At 45.5% G+C, this 16,869-nt stretch overlaps 1 protein-coding gene across 3 annotated transcripts in view; it reads left to right on the forward strand.

Annotated features, from left to right (window-relative positions):
- Positions 1–13,379, forward strand: part of CAPN9 (calpain 9) — a 45,399-nt gene extending 32,020 nt beyond the window's left edge. For all 3 annotated transcript variants that reach the window (XM_026649504.1, XM_026649505.1, XM_026649506.1), the window contains 7 exons: positions 477–534; positions 3,857–3,921; positions 5,749–5,817; positions 9,094–9,172; positions 9,509–9,625; positions 11,814–11,872; positions 13,305–13,379. In XM_026649504.1, coding sequence (XP_026505289.1) covers positions 477–534; positions 3,857–3,921; positions 5,749–5,817; positions 9,094–9,172; positions 9,509–9,625; positions 11,814–11,872; positions 13,305–13,331 — 474 coding nt within the window. In that variant the 3' untranslated portion in view covers positions 13,332–13,379. The remainder of the gene's footprint in view (positions 1–476; positions 535–3,856; positions 3,922–5,748; positions 5,818–9,093; positions 9,173–9,508; positions 9,626–11,813; positions 11,873–13,304) is intronic.
- Positions 13,380–16,869: the final 3,490 nt, after the last annotated feature.

The following is a 16,869-nucleotide window of genomic DNA, read 5'->3' on the forward strand; positions in this document are numbered from 1 at the left end:
GTCACATAAATCCACGTGAAGTGAAAATTCAGGGTTCCATATGTAATATGTTTACTTGCAGTATATATTCAGCCACCAGATGTCTCTGTGTCCTTTATAAAGTTCCTCACCGTGTGGTCCCTGGTAAACAAAGGAGACAACACTAGAACACAAGCTGTGAGGGAGCCTGTTTGTGTCTGAAGCTGCAGTTACTTTGTTTGAATAAACATCTCCTGTTTGAGAAGAATTGTGATTCCATGTAGCATGTCAGTGAGCAGCTTAGTTGTATTTTGCCATCTCCTCCTTTTTTTTAGTCCTTCTGTTGTTTGTGTGATTCACTATTTATTGGATTTCAGCAGCAAGCTGTGAACTCAGTAACAGTAGTGCAGTAGAGTTTTGTGGTTGTCAGATGGATGATATTTGCATTCTGTTAGGCTTTCAATATGTCTGAATCTAGACACCCAAAAGTAACAGCTGCTTTAACATCTGGACTCTAGGACATGGAGATAACTGCAGAGGAACTTGAATATGTTCTGAATGCTGTATTAAAAAAAGGTAAGTGTTAATAACAACTTTATTTGCACTTATATAGCAGCTTTCATCCAAGGACCTCAAAGGGCTTTATAAAAGTGGATATTATCCCCAATTTACAGATGGGAAAACTGAGGCACTGCCTAGTAACTTGCATAATGTCACACAGCAAGTCAGTGGCAGAGTCGGGAACAGAACCTAAGTTCCCTGACCTAACTCCTAGCCTAGGCTATCTCCCAACAAAATCCATCTCAGATCAGTGATGCCAGTTCCCGGCTCTGGAGAAAGAAGATTGTCTTATGGCTAAGGCAGTGGACTGAGACTCAGGAGATCCTGCCTCTACCATAGAATCTCTGCACAACCTAGGCTAAATCATTTAATCTCTCAGTTCCCCATCTGTAAAATGATATCACAAACAAATGATAATAATAGTAACGAAATAGTGACAAAACCAAAGAAGAAATTGTGAAAAGTACAAAGTCTATTTGTATCCTCCTGAAGAAAATGAGACTCAATGAGTTATTGGGAGCAGAACTGATGTTCTCTGGTTTTCTGGGGCATCTAAATTGCATGTGGCTTTCTGATTCTTAAAATAGTCAGGGAAAAGGAAACTCCAAGCCATTCTCCACAATACAAACAGCAGCTTGTGTTTATATTTGATGGGAGTGTGCAGGAAGTCTGTGTGTGCTCATCTCAGCAAGTGCTCCATTCACTGAATAGCATCAATGCGCGCTAAACATCTGCTCATGCACAAGGCTCACTGGGTCCACAAAATGAGAACATAAACACAGCTGCTGTTATTTTCTTCCTACCTGTAATTATCTTGTAGCTTCCAGTGTTCTTCACTTTCCATCCTCAGCTGTTCTGTAGCTCTGCAGAGCGCTGTTACACAGTTGTTTGGTTTCAACCCACAAGTGGCTTAACTTCAGTGGGATGACCATATTTTCCCAAAGGGAAAATGGGACACCACACTGGGCCGGCCCAAGGCCCGCTTACAGCCCCCTGCAAGCCCCCTCGTCCAGCCCTCCCTTCCTCTTGCCTGTGCAGGGCTGGCCCGAGGCCCCCCTCTCCCCCCACACACATGCGGTGCCAGCCCGACCCCCCTCTGCCACCCGCCTGCTTGGGGCTGGCCTGAGGTCCTCCTCTACCCCTGCCCGCCTGGGGCCAGCCCAAGGCCCTCCTACCTCCTGCATGTGGGGCCGGCCCAACACCTCCTGCCACCAACCCGCACGGGGCTGGCCTGGCCCGGCCCGATCCCGAGACCTCCCTCCCACGCAGGGCTGGCATTGCCGCTTGCTCCCTCGCCCCCCCTCCCGTTCCTCTGCACCCTGTTAGGGGTTGCACCCCACTAAGGGTCACACCCACTTTTTTTGGCAAAACTGGGCATTTGTCCAGTTTACTTTTGCCAACTGGTCATCAGTTGGCAAGAACAAAATGGACAAATGCCCAGTTTTGCCAAAAAAGTCAGGATGCCCAGGACAGGGCTTAAAAAAGGGAGTGTTCTGGCCAAAACAGGACATATGGTCACCCTACACTTCGGTGATGCATGAAGTGGCCTCTGTATAAGAAGGGACAAATTCTGCTCCCAGTTACACTGATGTGAATCCTGAGGGACTCACTTGAAGTCAGTGGAGTCACTCCAAATTTACACCACAGTAACCAAGAACAGTATTTGGCCATAGACAGTTAAGAAATATGCAATGTGGATTACAGAGGCCTATTTTGCTTCGTTTGTTAATCATCTTCTAAGGTTTGTTGAGCACTGTGGGATACTTTGATGAAGCATGCTTAGCAACGCGTCACCCATTTTTCTGGTCTCCAGTTGTTCTGGTGCATCTGCTGCTGAGCACTTTGTTACCATCCTGTGGATCTGGGCTCAGCACTTTCAGGAATAGCCCATCCTCAACCTCCAGCTATGCTCCTTTTGGGTATTATGCAGGCTATGGGGAGGGGGCAAGGGCTCGTTGTGTTGAAGCTGGTGAACGTCTTGCCACACTCTGCAGTTTTAGGTGTAGTTCAGCACATTTCCCCTTCCACTTAACTCAGGATTGAGCCCATACAGCCCAGATCCTCAAAAATACTTAGGCACCCAACTGCCACTGATTTAATGGGAGTTATGAACCCATATTTTTGCAGATCTGGGCCTGTGACTATCTGTGGCAGGCCAAACAATAACAAAAGGGCATGCCCATGAAGGTTAGAAACAGAAGGAAAAAAACCTCCCCCTGCCCGGGGCTTTGGTTTGACTCATCAAACAAGTAGCACAAAGGACCTCCAATTACTTTAGAAATTGTAGACCCTCCTCAGAAGAGTTTGCCTCCAAAACAAAATGGGTTCAGCTGCCTATAGCATGCCTTGCCCAGACCAGGATTCCAAACTAGTTGCCAGGGAAACAACATTTCCCAGCAATTCCAACCCCTCAATCCCAGAGCAAGGCCAGTTTGGAATTACCCCAGTCCATTCTTACCACCAAAGGAGAGGAGAGGTCTGGCATCCCCTGCTTATAGGGCTCCCATCTCAGGGCCTATGTGCTGAGTCAGCAGTGTGGTGTTCTACAAATCCCAGCTCACCTCCCCAAGACGACTTCCTCCCTTCACTGACCACATCCTCTGCTCCATAGATATTTTAAAACGTCACAGCTGGGATGGGGTAGTGCTGGCTTACAGGTCTCTCAAATCTTCAAGGGCAGGTGCATCCTGTTACGCTATTATCCTACTATGATTCTGATTGGTTGGTTCCCTCCCCCTCATCATGAAAACACTGGAAATCAAAATGTTTAATATTTGTGTTAAAAGGTAAAATGTTATCTAAAGTAAATTCTAAGGGACTGATCCAACACCCGGTGAAGTCAATAATGGTGGGTCCCAATAGACTCCCAGTGACTGCATTGAGCTTTGGATCAGGCAATAATTTTTTAATGGCTAATTCAAAAGTATGTGTAACACCCGTTAAGACAACAATAAATACATAAAATATATGGACGTACAGTTTTTAAACTGTGATTCTATCAGCTCTACTCTGCATCATCAATCCCTGCTTGACTGTTAATAACATCATTTTATTATATTTAAAATTTTTAAAGGATGTTTACAAAGCTAGTCCTGCTCTTACTCTCTTGAGTAGTCCTATTGAATGAGATTTTAACTGACGTCACTGGAGGTTTCTCATGTGAGTAGAGGCAGCAGAGTTGGCCTCCAAGTGAATTACTCTTTTGGAATTACAGGTAGTGGTCACAGGAGTATCTTTGGAACTATATCTTACTTTTTTCCATTGTTAATTTTTTAGACTTTAAGTTTATGCCCAATGACTTTATTTCTTATTTAACTTGATTGTTATGCTTTTTCAGCAAAGGACATCAAATTCAAGAAAGTAAGCCTCATGACATGTAGAAACATCATCTCTCTTATGGATGTATCCTTTCAAATAAATGCTAATGTGAATTCTCCTGGGTCACACTGGCACTGAATGTATGCAAGTGCCCTGGGGGATCTTTCTCATCCCCGATACTAGACATGAGTGCAATATTGTGATATAGTGGAGGTACACGAAGCACAACAAACAGATGGTGTCAAAATTGTATTCCAGCTTTTATTATAGAAACTTAGAGCGGGACTTTTCAAAAGCATTCAGGTTTTACCATAGACTTCAGTGTAGTCCCTGGCTGAGCTCTTCTGAAAATCTCACCCATTTTATTTATATATAAGATGTAGCTATGTCAACTACTGGGCAGCAATCTGAAAAACGTGGAAATGACTGTCAATCAGATCCTTGTGCTCCAAAAAGTGGAAATCCAGTCCTTTACAACTGCCTGATCACTACTGACGCTTCCTAGAATAGCTTCTTCCCTTTGATAGGTACTTTGCTGAGCCTGCTCCCCTGATAGCTGGCCATTTAATATTGCAGACCAAGCAGCCACAGCCCTAACATGGCAGCTGGCTGCTGCTTGCTGTATCTGTCTCCTATCCAGCTAGTAAGTTCTCCTCTTTTGTTTTTGTTTCTCCAGCCCTTGTTATTGGTGGCACCTCCTCACAAATATTTGCAATAAAAGCCCAAACAAAACAAAACTGCCTCTAGTTTGAGATACAGCTACCCATTCAAAACTCAGCCCAGGCTGGTCAAAAATGGGTGTTAAGATTTGTGAGGCTCTCAAGCAAATCTGCCCAGTTTTGAATAAAACCTGGGACCATTTATTCTTTTGCTGAATAGTGGAAAATACCACTCTACAGAAGATGGCAGCTTCTAAAACTACTCTGGCCTAAGTTTTCAAACCTGAGTGTGTGAAGTTCAGCACCTAAATCCACACTTAGGCATCCAAGTAAGTGGTCTGATTTTCAGAGCTGCTTGAGCACCTTTACAATCCTGTTGGAGCTGTGGGTGCTCAGTGCCTCTTCAAATCAAGCCACCCATTGAGGGGCTTGTGTAGGGTGTAGCTGCCAGACTTCACGCAGACCCAGATTTGAACACTGTGGCCTGTAGGAACGTTTGCTGCATTGGTAGCCGTTAGGAGGGCTCTCTCCTCAAAAATTAAGATAAAATGTTGAGACGAGGTGGAAGTAGTAGTCATCACCGGCCAAATCCTGATGCCCTCACTCATCCAAAATTTCTGAGTAAGGGCCCCATCCTGTGATGGACTTAGCACCTCCTGGGAGGTTCTTCTGAGTATCTCAGCTCCCATTAAAATCAGCACTTTGCAGGATCAGGGCCCTAAGGACTGAGGGAGCCCTGACAGGATTTTCCCACATGTGAGAAAGAGGCAAGTTCTAACAAATCTCGATTCCCCTCTATAAAAAGTACCTCAGCTTTCTATAGCAACTGTCCCAAACACCAAGGCCAGGTTCTGCCACACTCACTCTACAAGTAGTTCCATTGGTTTTTGACTGACTCCGGGTAGCAGAATCTGGCCCTAAAATAGCAATACTGATAATGCAGTGGGTGAACAATTCCCATAAAATATGGTCGCATTTTTTATCAGGTAATTTAATTCTCTGAATCATTCCTATCCAATTGGAATCCAAAGCTGCTCTTGCTTTGCGACAGTGTTCTCCCTACATTACTCAGCAGAGATATCATACAAAGTTCTAGATTTCCAACAGCAATCATTGCAATTGTTTGCTCTCAACAGCATCATAGGCTTCCTAGTGTAGATATTGTTATCTGAGTAAAGGAATGACTGGTAGATTTGGACAGAACATGGGATTTCACTTAACCAGTATTTTTCCTTAATGTGGGTTTTACTAGTCCAGTGGTAATGGGAAACTGGAATTTAATGAGTTCAAGATTTTCTGGGACAAACTAAAGAAGTGGCTGGTATGTGACTGTATTCATTATTTTGAGTCTTTATCATTGGAGTTTTTTAGGAAAATGTCAGACAAACACATTTCAGAGATGGTCTAGATATACTTGATTCTGCCACAGCACAGGATGAACTACTAGATGTCTTCTTAAGGTTCCCTTCCAGCCCTATATTTCTATGATTTTCAGAGACAAAAAATCTAATGGCATATGTCTTGAAAAGCACAAAATATTGATTAAAAACGCAAGCTCTTAAAAATATGTGTTTTCCTCTGGGAAGTATGACCAATTTTTAGTTTTCCATTGCCCCAAACGGGAATGGTTTACTGAAAATATCAGTGATTTTGGTAAGCTAAGAAACTATGTTTGAGGTAATGAATTTCAGAAATGTGCTTTAATAGGAGGCCAATCAAAATAACACTTGAGGGTTCTATTCCTATTGTTTCACACAAGAAGAAAATGCTGACTTGTGATTAGTGGAAAATAGTCATGTGATGAAGTATGATGTTTTCCATTGTTTATCTCCTCAGCAGTAAGCAATACTGAGGGTCTGGAACAATGTTAGCCAGTTAGGCTCCAATTCTGCAAACACACATCACACTTTACTACCATGAGTAGTCCCTTTGAAATCAATGACACTATTATGGTAGTAAAGTTAAGTATGTGAGTATATGTTTGCAGGATTGCATATCAAGGCACAATAATTGTTTCCTCATGGGTCATTAATAATCTTCTCTGAATTTATGCTCCATTCAAGATGTGATCATTACAATTTTCTGCTTCCTGGATTTTTCATCCAAAGTCTCAATTGTTTTTCTGGGTCACTTCACTTCATCAGTCCTTTAATACAAATGTTTGATTTTTTTTAAACTGGTACACTTAAGAAATGCATGCTCCCAATGGAGAGATTTCCAGATATTTCTGATTAAAACATTCAGAGTGAATATAACAATGGATATAAGTAATTCACAATTGAATGAAGATCGATATATCCTGTCCCACAAAGAAAATGTGGAACTTTACTTCAGCTTGATAAACATTTAATTTCTGGGTCAAACCTTGATCAGTGTTGCCAATTCTCATGATTTTATTGTGAGTCCTCAGATATGTGTTGCTCTTCTTAACTCTCCAGTCTCTGAAGGCAAGAAATTATGTGAGAATCTTAGTTTCATCTAAAAAAGTTTTTCTTTTTAACCTTCCCATTTATGGAGCAAAGCACAAAAACATGAACTGAGTGACTCCTAGGGGTTCAGAAACCTGAAGGCACATAAAAATATCCCTAAATTATTATTTTTAAAAAATGATTGTTGAATGCTTGGGGGTGGCAGTACTGTTTGATTTTCACCTCAGCATGGTTCCTAATTCCCCTTTTGACCCAACCGACTAGCCAGAAATTCAGGGTCTAGTAAGTTGTTCCAGTTAGGAGTAGGAACTAGTGGTAGTCAGGTGTTTCTTTGATGCAGTTTTGTTTATTTACAAAGAACGTGCAAAGCCCTGTCTCTCTGACCCAAAAACCGCTCCTCAGGTTTCTTCCAGGGTCAGCCACTGCTTTCAGCTATCTCTCTGAGTGTCTCTCGTACGTGTTCTCCCTTCCCTCAGTGCTTAAAGTGGGGGTGGTCACAGGGGGTTGCAGATCTAGGGGGGAAATGTAAAGCTCAAGCGGGGTTAATGGGGGGCACAGAGCATCTACCAGAGCTGCTGCCTCATAAGCTCTCCAGGCTCCTGCTGCTTCCTCATACAGCACAGGGCTCAGCCATGGGGAGTGCCCACTCCCTGGCTCCTTCACCTGCCGATCATGCAGACAGGGGGCCTGTGTCCTTGGGGGAGCAGAGCCTCAGGCTGGGAACTGCAGGAGACAGGGGAGCAGCAGATGTAGCAGCTCAGATAGGGAGACCAGCCCTGGCACAGCCTAGAAGCCAGGATGGGGCTGGGAGAATCCACAGGGGCCTCAGACCCTACCCCTCCTGCCACCCACCACCTTGTAGGAGCAGGCTAAGAGCCAGGCCAGCAGAGAGGGATGGGGTGGGGGGGAGCAGCAAGAATGGGAGGGCAGAGAACAGGCCCCCAAAAGGACTCACTGTAGCCCCAGAGAGACCCCCCAACCCCACTGTCACTAGACCCCCATCCTCAAGAGAAACCCCAAACTTTACTTTTACTGCACCCCGAGAGACCTCCAACCACACTGTCACTGCACACCCACCCCTAAGGCCCCCAACCCCACTGAATCACATTGTACCCCATCCTCTGAGAGACCCCCAACCTCGGTGTCATTGCACCCCCACCCCTGAGATCCCCCCAAGCCCATTGAATCTCACAGAGCCCCTGCCCTCTGAGAGACCCCTATTCCCACTGTCACTGCACCCCCATGCTCTGAGAGACCCGGACCCTACTGAATGTCATTGCACACTCTCCCCCTTGAGGCCTCCCCAACCCTACTGACTTTCACTGCACCCCTACCTCCAAGAGAGCCCCCAAACCCAGTGTCACTGCAACCCCCCAGACACCCCCAAGCTCCACTGACTGTCCCCCACTCCTGAGACCCCCCCAACCCCAGTCTTACTGCCTCCCTAGTCCCTATTCCCAAAGAGACCCCCAACTCCATTGAATCTCACTGCACTCCAGCCCCCTATTCCCAAATAGACCCCACTGAATTTCACAAAGCCCCCAGACCTCCCCCCTCAAACTCTCACAATATATTTTGTTTTAGTAATTTGCATTATACAAATAGGTATACATACCTTACTGAGTTAAAAATTGCATGTGTTGTGTATTATATGTATGCAAAAATTGTGAATTGTCCATATCAAGTGCATGAAAATTAACTTTGGGCTAAGACTGTGATAGACACCCCCCCCCCCCCACTTCTTTCGGACCACTTTAAGCACTCCGTCTCTCACACATACATGCACGCACACATAAAATACTCAGCAAAAAGTTTTGGATGGTTTCACATACTCCTTTTATCAGCTGGGGGCTCACCCTTGCAGTTATGTTATTTGAAGAGTGAGTTCACACCTACTGATCTCAATGAGGTTTTAACTCAACCCATAACAACTTTCACTCAGCTTATAACAAATATGATAGAGACAGCTTGATCCCAAATATACTCTCAATTACACAGCCAGATTAGATCCAGACCAAAGTCCCTTCAACTTCCTTAAATGTTTGTGCTAAATCAAGAGTTTTAAAGATAGGCATCTAGAACATGAAACATCATTGTTTTATGTGCTACAAATACGTGAGATTTGTTAACTTACTAAATGCTGAATGTCTACATTTTCCCCCATGCAGAGTATCTACGTTCGTTTTGATTCTGATCGTTCCGGCACCATGTCCTCCTATGAGCTTCGTAGTGCCCTAACAGATGCAGGTAAAAGAAATATTCGATTTATGTTGGAAAAACAGAAAAACTATGGGGCAGATCCTCGACTGGAGACTGAACTTTCACTGACACAGGAACAATTTGTAGTGTGAAAACTGTCAAAATTTCTTATTTCTGAATTTTACGTCTATTTTAGATGAAAACCAGTTTGCAGTCAGCTCAGTTTCTGCTAGAGGCAGGGAATCAGTCCATAGAGTACTTCCCCACTAACAAATTTTCAACAAATAACTAGATATTTATTAAAGTCTCGCAGATTTCTTTTCAGGTCAGTTAGGTTGCTGCTGCTTCTTCATTATTTATTTGTTTGTTTGTTTATTTTTAAAGGATTTCAACTCAATAATTACCTGCTGCAGCTGATTGTCCTCAGATATTCTGATGACCAGTTCCAAATTGATTTTGATGACTTCCTAATCTGCTTAATTCGCCTAGAGAATGCAAGCCGTGAGTATCCACTTTTGCTGAAAATCATATGTGTAACACACTCACAAAGTTTGGGTTATGTTCCTGGTAAAGGCTGGTCCACTAAAGGATAACAGCCCACTGCTGCAACCAGCTAGTGGAGTTACTTCTCTAGCTCAAGTACTAGAGGTCTGCCCAATGATCTTGAAGGCCCCAATTTCAAATGCTGTCAATGATCCATGTAAGAGATTGTTAGACATACACATGTGTTGACATTACACACTTTTTAACTATTTGTTTGGGTTTTTGACTGAAAAATATAACTCACAATACAGCTATGAATTCTGGCTCTCGATTCATTTGCATGCAGGGGTCTTTCTCTTTCCAGACTAATAGCAATTAAAAGGGATGGGTAAATCAGCCTCTGATTAAAGTGATCCTCTGACCCTGGCTCAAACCTTAGACCAAACCCAACCCCTTTATGAGGATCAAAAACAGTTTAGTTAACTTTTTTAAACAATATTATTAAGGTTTTTGCTTCTTTCTCCTTTCTGGTTCCAGCCTGTGCTGGAAATTGAAGGGTCAAAACACAGAGAGGGAGTAGGTATTTCTGCTATATTCCCATCATAAATTTTTAGAATCAGGAAATGCAGATAGTCTGGATAAAATTCAGACATTACTTACTCCTGGGGGAATTCTGTGCCACTGCGCATGCACAGAATTTATGCCCCGTGCAGATTTCTTTGCTTCCCCACAGAAAAATGACTTTCTGACGGAGAAGCAAAGGGATGCCACAAGAGCAGTCATGTGACCCTCCCCAACAGTATGTTTTATGTGCCCAGGGCAGCCATCAGAGAGGTAAATCACTGTGGGGCAGGAGGTGGGACTGGGGAAGACCCGGCTCGTGGTTCCTACCTTGCACCGAGCTCAGCTGCTAGACTGGCCTAGGCTGGGCTGGGGAGGATGGGACTTCCTCTTCCCCTGCACGGCATCCGGGGCCAGGTCAGACCCACCTCCAGATTTCTCCCCCGGCTGCAGGAAGCTCTGCAAACTACCCCCCCCCTTCCTGCATCCATTGCTCCTCAGCTGCAGGGGGAGGGCTCCCTGTACAGGGAACTGCTCCCCCATCCGCCCAACCCTCGTGCATCCAGACCCTCTCATACCCAGACCCTCCCGCCAATCCTCACCCCCCTGCACTCAGAACCCCCCCAATGAGCCCCACTCCCCCTGCACCTGGACATCCCGATGAGCCACCCTCACCCAGATCCCCACTCCGCTGAGCCCCAATCAGTTGCACGTGGATCCCCAGCATCTGGACCCTCTCCCAAGTCCCCCCACACCCAGACCCCCCTGCCAAGCTCTATCCCCTCCACACCCAGACCCCCCCTGCTGAGCCCCACTCACCTTCACCTGGACCCCCCTGCAGAGTCCCATTACCATTGCACCCTGAACCCCCCAACAAGCCGCTGTGCATCCAGATCCCCTCCGCACCCAGATACCCCACTGAGCTGCTCGGACCCAGATTGCCCCACACAGAACTCTCTCAACCCACACCTGGATCCCTCCACACTAAGCCCCTCCATATTTGGATCCTGCCTTGGTGAGCCTGCCTCCCACACTTGATGCACCTGGCATTGAGGGGCAGGGCCCTGGGGTGTTTCTGGGGAGGGCCCAGTCCTTGCACTATGTCAGGGTTGGGTGCAGCCTCACCGCTGAGTCCATGTCCTGGGGGGAGGGGGGGAAGGGAGCTGCATAGTGATCTTACACCTCTGTGCCGCCAGTGGGCTGTGCTCCCCAATACCATGCTGGAGCCTCCACATTTATTTGACAACTAAAAATTTACTGAATTTTGCAGAATTTTAAAATATTGTGCACAGAATTTTTTTGGTGCAGAATTTTTAATTTTTTGGCGCAGAATGCCCTCAGGAGTAAGACATGTATCCAAACATCTGGGTGTGTTTCACATCCAAATGGCCAATTTTGGATTAATTTCTGAAGTCCATGCTCAGACAAAAGTCCCAGTGAAGTCAATGGTCATTTTGCCTTCACAAGGACTTCAGTTTTCAACCCATTCTAAGGGTTCACTTGTGATCTAAGCCTTTATAGAAAGCCACATCCTTCCTCTCTAAGAAACAGTCACAAATGGTGCTTCACAGTGGGACAGGTTGCTTATGTGCATGAATGTGAATGGGGACTCTGTATAACTATGATGTCCTGATGTTTATTTCAGGGGTATTCCTGGCACTAAGTAAGAAAAACAGAGAATTCATTAACCTGAATATAAATGAGGTATGATCATAACTTCATATAAAAACTAACAACCTGGAAATCTGCTCTAGAACATTGTCACTTTTTAAAAATTGGGAATAATCCCGGCCTAGTGAATTCAGTGGGGGTTTTGCCATTGACTTCAGTGGAGCCAGGATTTCACCGTTTCTGCATAACTCTGTCTCCTCCACGCTGATTTCCCACCTTTTCGCCCCATTTCATATTCACTGCTCCCTTTCTCTCCTCTTTCTGGGTTCTCTCCTCCTTACTCTCTCTGGGCCCAATTCACTGCTGGGGTAAATGGGTGCAGTTGATTGGAGCAAAATGCATCCTGGTTCTTTCTAAGGGTACATCTACACTTACCGGAGGGTCCGGCGGCAGGCAATCGATTTTCTGGGATTGACTTATCGCGTCTAGTGAAGACGCGATAAAATCGATCCCTGATCGCTCTGACGTCGACTCCGGAAATCCACCGCGGCAAGAGGCGGCAGCGGAGTCGACGGCAGCGCGGCAGCGGTCGACTTTCCCCCGTCCTCACAGCCAGGTAAGTCGACCTAAAATACGCAACTTCAGCTACGGTATTCACGTAGCTGAAGTTGCGTATCTTAGGTCGGACCCTCGCTGTAGTGTAGACCTAGCCAAAGTCATTGAGGATCCATACCACCCTTTCCTGTAGGCTGTGCCTGACAGGCAGCTGCTGCGTTTTGTGCTCTTGTTACTGTGCTGATCCATATCTTCTCATTGTTTCCTTGTGCTCCCCCGTCTGTCTGTTGTGCCCATCTGTTCTCCCTCATTTCACACTTCAATTATTATGAGCTCTTTGGGGCAGGGTCCATCTGGTTGTTAGATGGTGGTACATTGCCTAGCAGAATGGGAATGGAAGCCTTTAGGTGCTACCACAGTATAATAATAAATAATAATAATAAATAATCTAATTCTTAGAGATCTACAATGCATTCCTTTTTTAACTAAAGACCTTAATGTTGAACAAGTTCCATGTTGGGGGGGGGAGGTGTGCGTTCAACTTCTGTCCCTGCTACTGGGAATTATTACATTTTTCTTTTTTGGCATCCCAAGATTTCTTTCCTTGTAATAATTGGACTAAAATGTTACTCTTATTTATACTGTTGTAAATTCAGAGTGACTCCAGCAAAGTCAACTGAGTTACTTCAGATTTACATGTGTAGGTGAGAGAAGAATTTGTCCTGTTGTCTTTCTTTTAGTCATGAAGTGCTTGAATCTCGCCATTAACTTTGCTGACAAATATTGGTATTAACTACAACTAAACTAGGGCACTAGCTCGTTGGCACAAGAATCAAAATTCCCCTGCATTGTAAGGCACTGATTCAAAACAAGATGGTGCTGTTACAAGGGCCTTTCCTCTGACACATGGGGTTTGATGGTGGTAGCTGGGATTATCAGTCATAACTTTTGGTCTTTATTTCTCTACTAGTTTATCACCCTGACAATGAACATTTGAAGCTGTCCAACCTGGATTTCAGCAGGATCTCATGATTGTGCCACTCAAACCTCCAACCAAAGAGCTGTTACCCTTGCCATGCAAATGTATACAGGTGCTGTGGTGCAAGGGGAACATGTATTCTTCCCACCCTTTCTCTCCTCCACCACCATTATATTACTGAGTAAGATCTTTATGGGATGAAATTTGTTTTATTTTGTATAAAGATTAATATTGATTGCTACATTGTAAATATGCCTTTGAATGAGGCACGTGCACATTTCAAGCAGCCCGAAACTGACCAAGGCCTTTTATGAAATATAATCATGTTCAGCCCCAATATACTTATTCATTGCACCACGGAAACCCACTCATTAAGAATCCTCATGGTTGCTTGTCTACAGGTTAGCAAAATGCTTTTGAAAGTATAGTAGCCTGCAGAACTTCATTAAAATGGTATTGACTTCCAAGTGGATTTTGCCCAACAAACACTGGGCCAGCATTATAGAAGAGCATCCCAGAGTGTTACAAATCAGGGAGCACTAGTGGAGTGATAGATTTATTATTAACATTCATCCTGGAACATTTATACCATGGGGGCTGTGATTCTGGCTTGCTCGGAATGATGTTTAATCCAGTGGCTGGCCCTGTCTACAACACTCACTGAGAAGCAAATTATTTCCTCTGACTCTCCTCTGTTCCATCCCCTAATACCAGGCAGACCAAAGTGTATCCCACAAGGCAAATAAGTTTCACACCGTTCTACAATGCAGCCAGTGGCGGTGTTCATCTTCAGTATGAATGTGTGGCACCACAGGTGCCAGCATGCAAGTGCCATTCCCTAGCCTTGCAAGTCTCTGCTCCAGCCCAAGCCGCACCTTCAAAGTGCTGTCTACACAGCTATTCTTACAGCGCTGGCATGAGCTCTGCTAGCCCAAGTCTGTCAACCTTGGCATGGAGGCTCATTCCCTCTCGCTCCAAATTGCTGTGTAGACGTACCATGTCAGTCAGTTTCAGGGTGCTGTGCAGTAGTGTTCAGATAGCTTTGGTGTCCAGTGTTAATTAGAAAATAATAAAGTCAAAGGCCGAGCAAATCGCCATCTGCCCATTCAGGTTGGTTCCCTCTAGTATATCCATAACTTGTATTTGCTTTGTAATAAATCATCTCTGCTGGGTTTGTTTTCCAAATCATTTCTCGCGGCAAAAGAAACATCTGTAGAGCAGCTTCTCCTTTCTGAATGTCCAAGTTCTGTCACACTGATGTAGCCATGGGTTTATTTTTGGAACTGTGAGGTCCCACAAACCATTCGGAAAGGGAAATCAAGCTTTAACAAGCACGAGGTTAAAACAATAACATCACTAGGAGTGGTGATGTTTAAAACAGCCCCTTCTCTGACTTTCAATGAATTATCCTGTACCTGGGTAGAAGATGCCTCTGGGGACACTTACAGAATTCGGTAACCAAGGTATGCAGCCCATGGAGTGTGTTTATCTTTCAAATTGTAAGACTTTGTGCCTCTCCAGCAGCCCTGGGAGGAAGTCCTCTAACTTTGGAAAAGTTTGGATTAGGATCTAGAATTCAAACTCTGTTTCAGCATTTTTCAGATCTGTGGTTTTAATTCTGCCCACTACAGAGATAGAACATTTGGATCTGGAGTTCTAATAGGGACCTTCAGTTCAGGCCCAACTCTAGCCAACATCCATTCACCCCCACAGTTAAAATCAAACCTACAGCTACATGGCTGACTAGCAAACCTATATGTAGGATCAGGACTTTATTAATATTTATTGCTGCCTTGTGTAACATTGTTACTGCCACAGTATTATCAAGTGATGCAGAGTAGAGAGAAGTCACACTGAGTGGTATCTTATCTTCACTATATTTGGCTATTTCTCTACCCGGAGCCAGGAGTGTCTTGGGGAAAACAGGACTGATATGAGAGATTGAGACATGTCAAGGAAGAGCCAAGGGTGGCTTTAAAAACATCTATCTCTGCATTTAAAAAGAAAAAAATAAAGGCAAAATAGAAAGAGACACACAAAGCTTCCCCCACCCAGTTTGAGGCCACGCCTGCTGCTTGAATCACGAGGCAGCAGAAGAGTTAACAACCAAAACCTTGCTAGTCAACCTAGCTTCCCACACAGTGCTTAACTTGTGCTAGGGCTGAGCCCCGGCACCTCTAAGTTTGGCAGTTCCTAGCCCCAGCCCCCCTAGGCTTGGCGCATCAGTTATGAATGTAAAAGAATTTGCTTGAGCCCCAGCACCTCTTTCGTTACAAATTAAGCACTGCTCCCACACCCAGTTGAACAGACTCCGGATTCTAGCTCTCACGGGTTCTTATCTGGCCCCATCACCATCATGTCTGAGCACCTCACAGTCTGTATTGTATTTAGCTCACAACACTGCTGTGATGTACGGAAGTGCCATTATCCCCATTTTACAGAGGAGCACAGAGAAAGCCTAAGGCCCAGATCCTTAAACATACTTAGGAGACTAGCTGTCCAGCCCGCCATTTAGGTGCCACGGCTATTTTCAAAGCTGCCACTCAGCTGCCACCTAACTTCATAGGTGTCCACATCCCCTAGATGCCTATGTTTCTGCCAGGTGGCGTTTGCAATGCCACCTAGGCGCTGACACCACCTCACAGCTAGCAAGCTGCTCAGAGCCCTAGCTCAAGCCAAAGCAGGATTCTCAAACTAGGTGCCTCCCACACATACCCCGTCTTTCCAGCAGGGCCTTATTCCATAGGCGTGCTCAGAGCACACCTGTTACTTGCCAGCCCCTGTATCAGGAGGGCTGGAGGCAGGTCACTCATAGGTGGAGGGGAAGCAAAGCACCCCCACAAAAGACACACGGGAGTACAGGACAACGTAGGGTGAGTGTGACAGAGGTATTGAGCAGGAGACAGGTAGTTTTGGCTTCTACGGTGTGGGCTGCCTCAGCAACTGAGCTGGCTTAGGTGCCTCGCTCCATGAGAAGGTTCACCGCAGAGGATCCTGAGCAGAGGGAGGTGCCTGTCTCAGGCCCATCAACCAGGCACCCTAGGTCTGCTCCTTAGGTGCCTACACCCATCTCCTCTCCCCCTCTGTCTCAGCATTTCACTCCTGGATCGCTTCGGTGGCTGCCAGCTTCTGAAAACCCCTTCTTTAGATGCCTACCTCTCCCTGTGTACAGTACGGGGAGCCTGGGTGCCGAACTCGGGGCTGAGACTTCCACTGGCCATCAGGGCGCCTGGGCATAGGCATTGCAAGGCTCAGCAGAGCAGCACCTAACTACCTTGGAGGTTCTGGGCTCAAGGTCACCCAAGAAGCCTGTGACGGAGCAGGGAATTCAATCCAGCTCTGCCAAGTCCTAGACAACTGCCCTAAGCATTGGGCCATCATCCTCTCTGCATGAGAACGAGGCCCATTCTCAGAAGGGAGAAGTGACCGCACATATAAAGCTGCTGAGCACAGCAAATTTTGTAGCTCCCCACAGTTCTTATTGTGATGTCACCTGGGCTGTGAGTGAGAGAGAGGGAGATTGTGAGTCCAGCTCCTGATTTTGCTGGCTTTTCTG

This window comes from Terrapene carolina, unplaced genomic scaffold (assembly GCF_002925995.2).
Source record: "Terrapene carolina triunguis isolate 2854851 unplaced genomic scaffold, T_m_triunguis-2.0 Scaffold85, whole genome shotgun sequence".
Lineage (NCBI taxonomy): Eukaryota > Metazoa > Chordata > Testudines > Emydidae > Terrapene > Terrapene triunguis.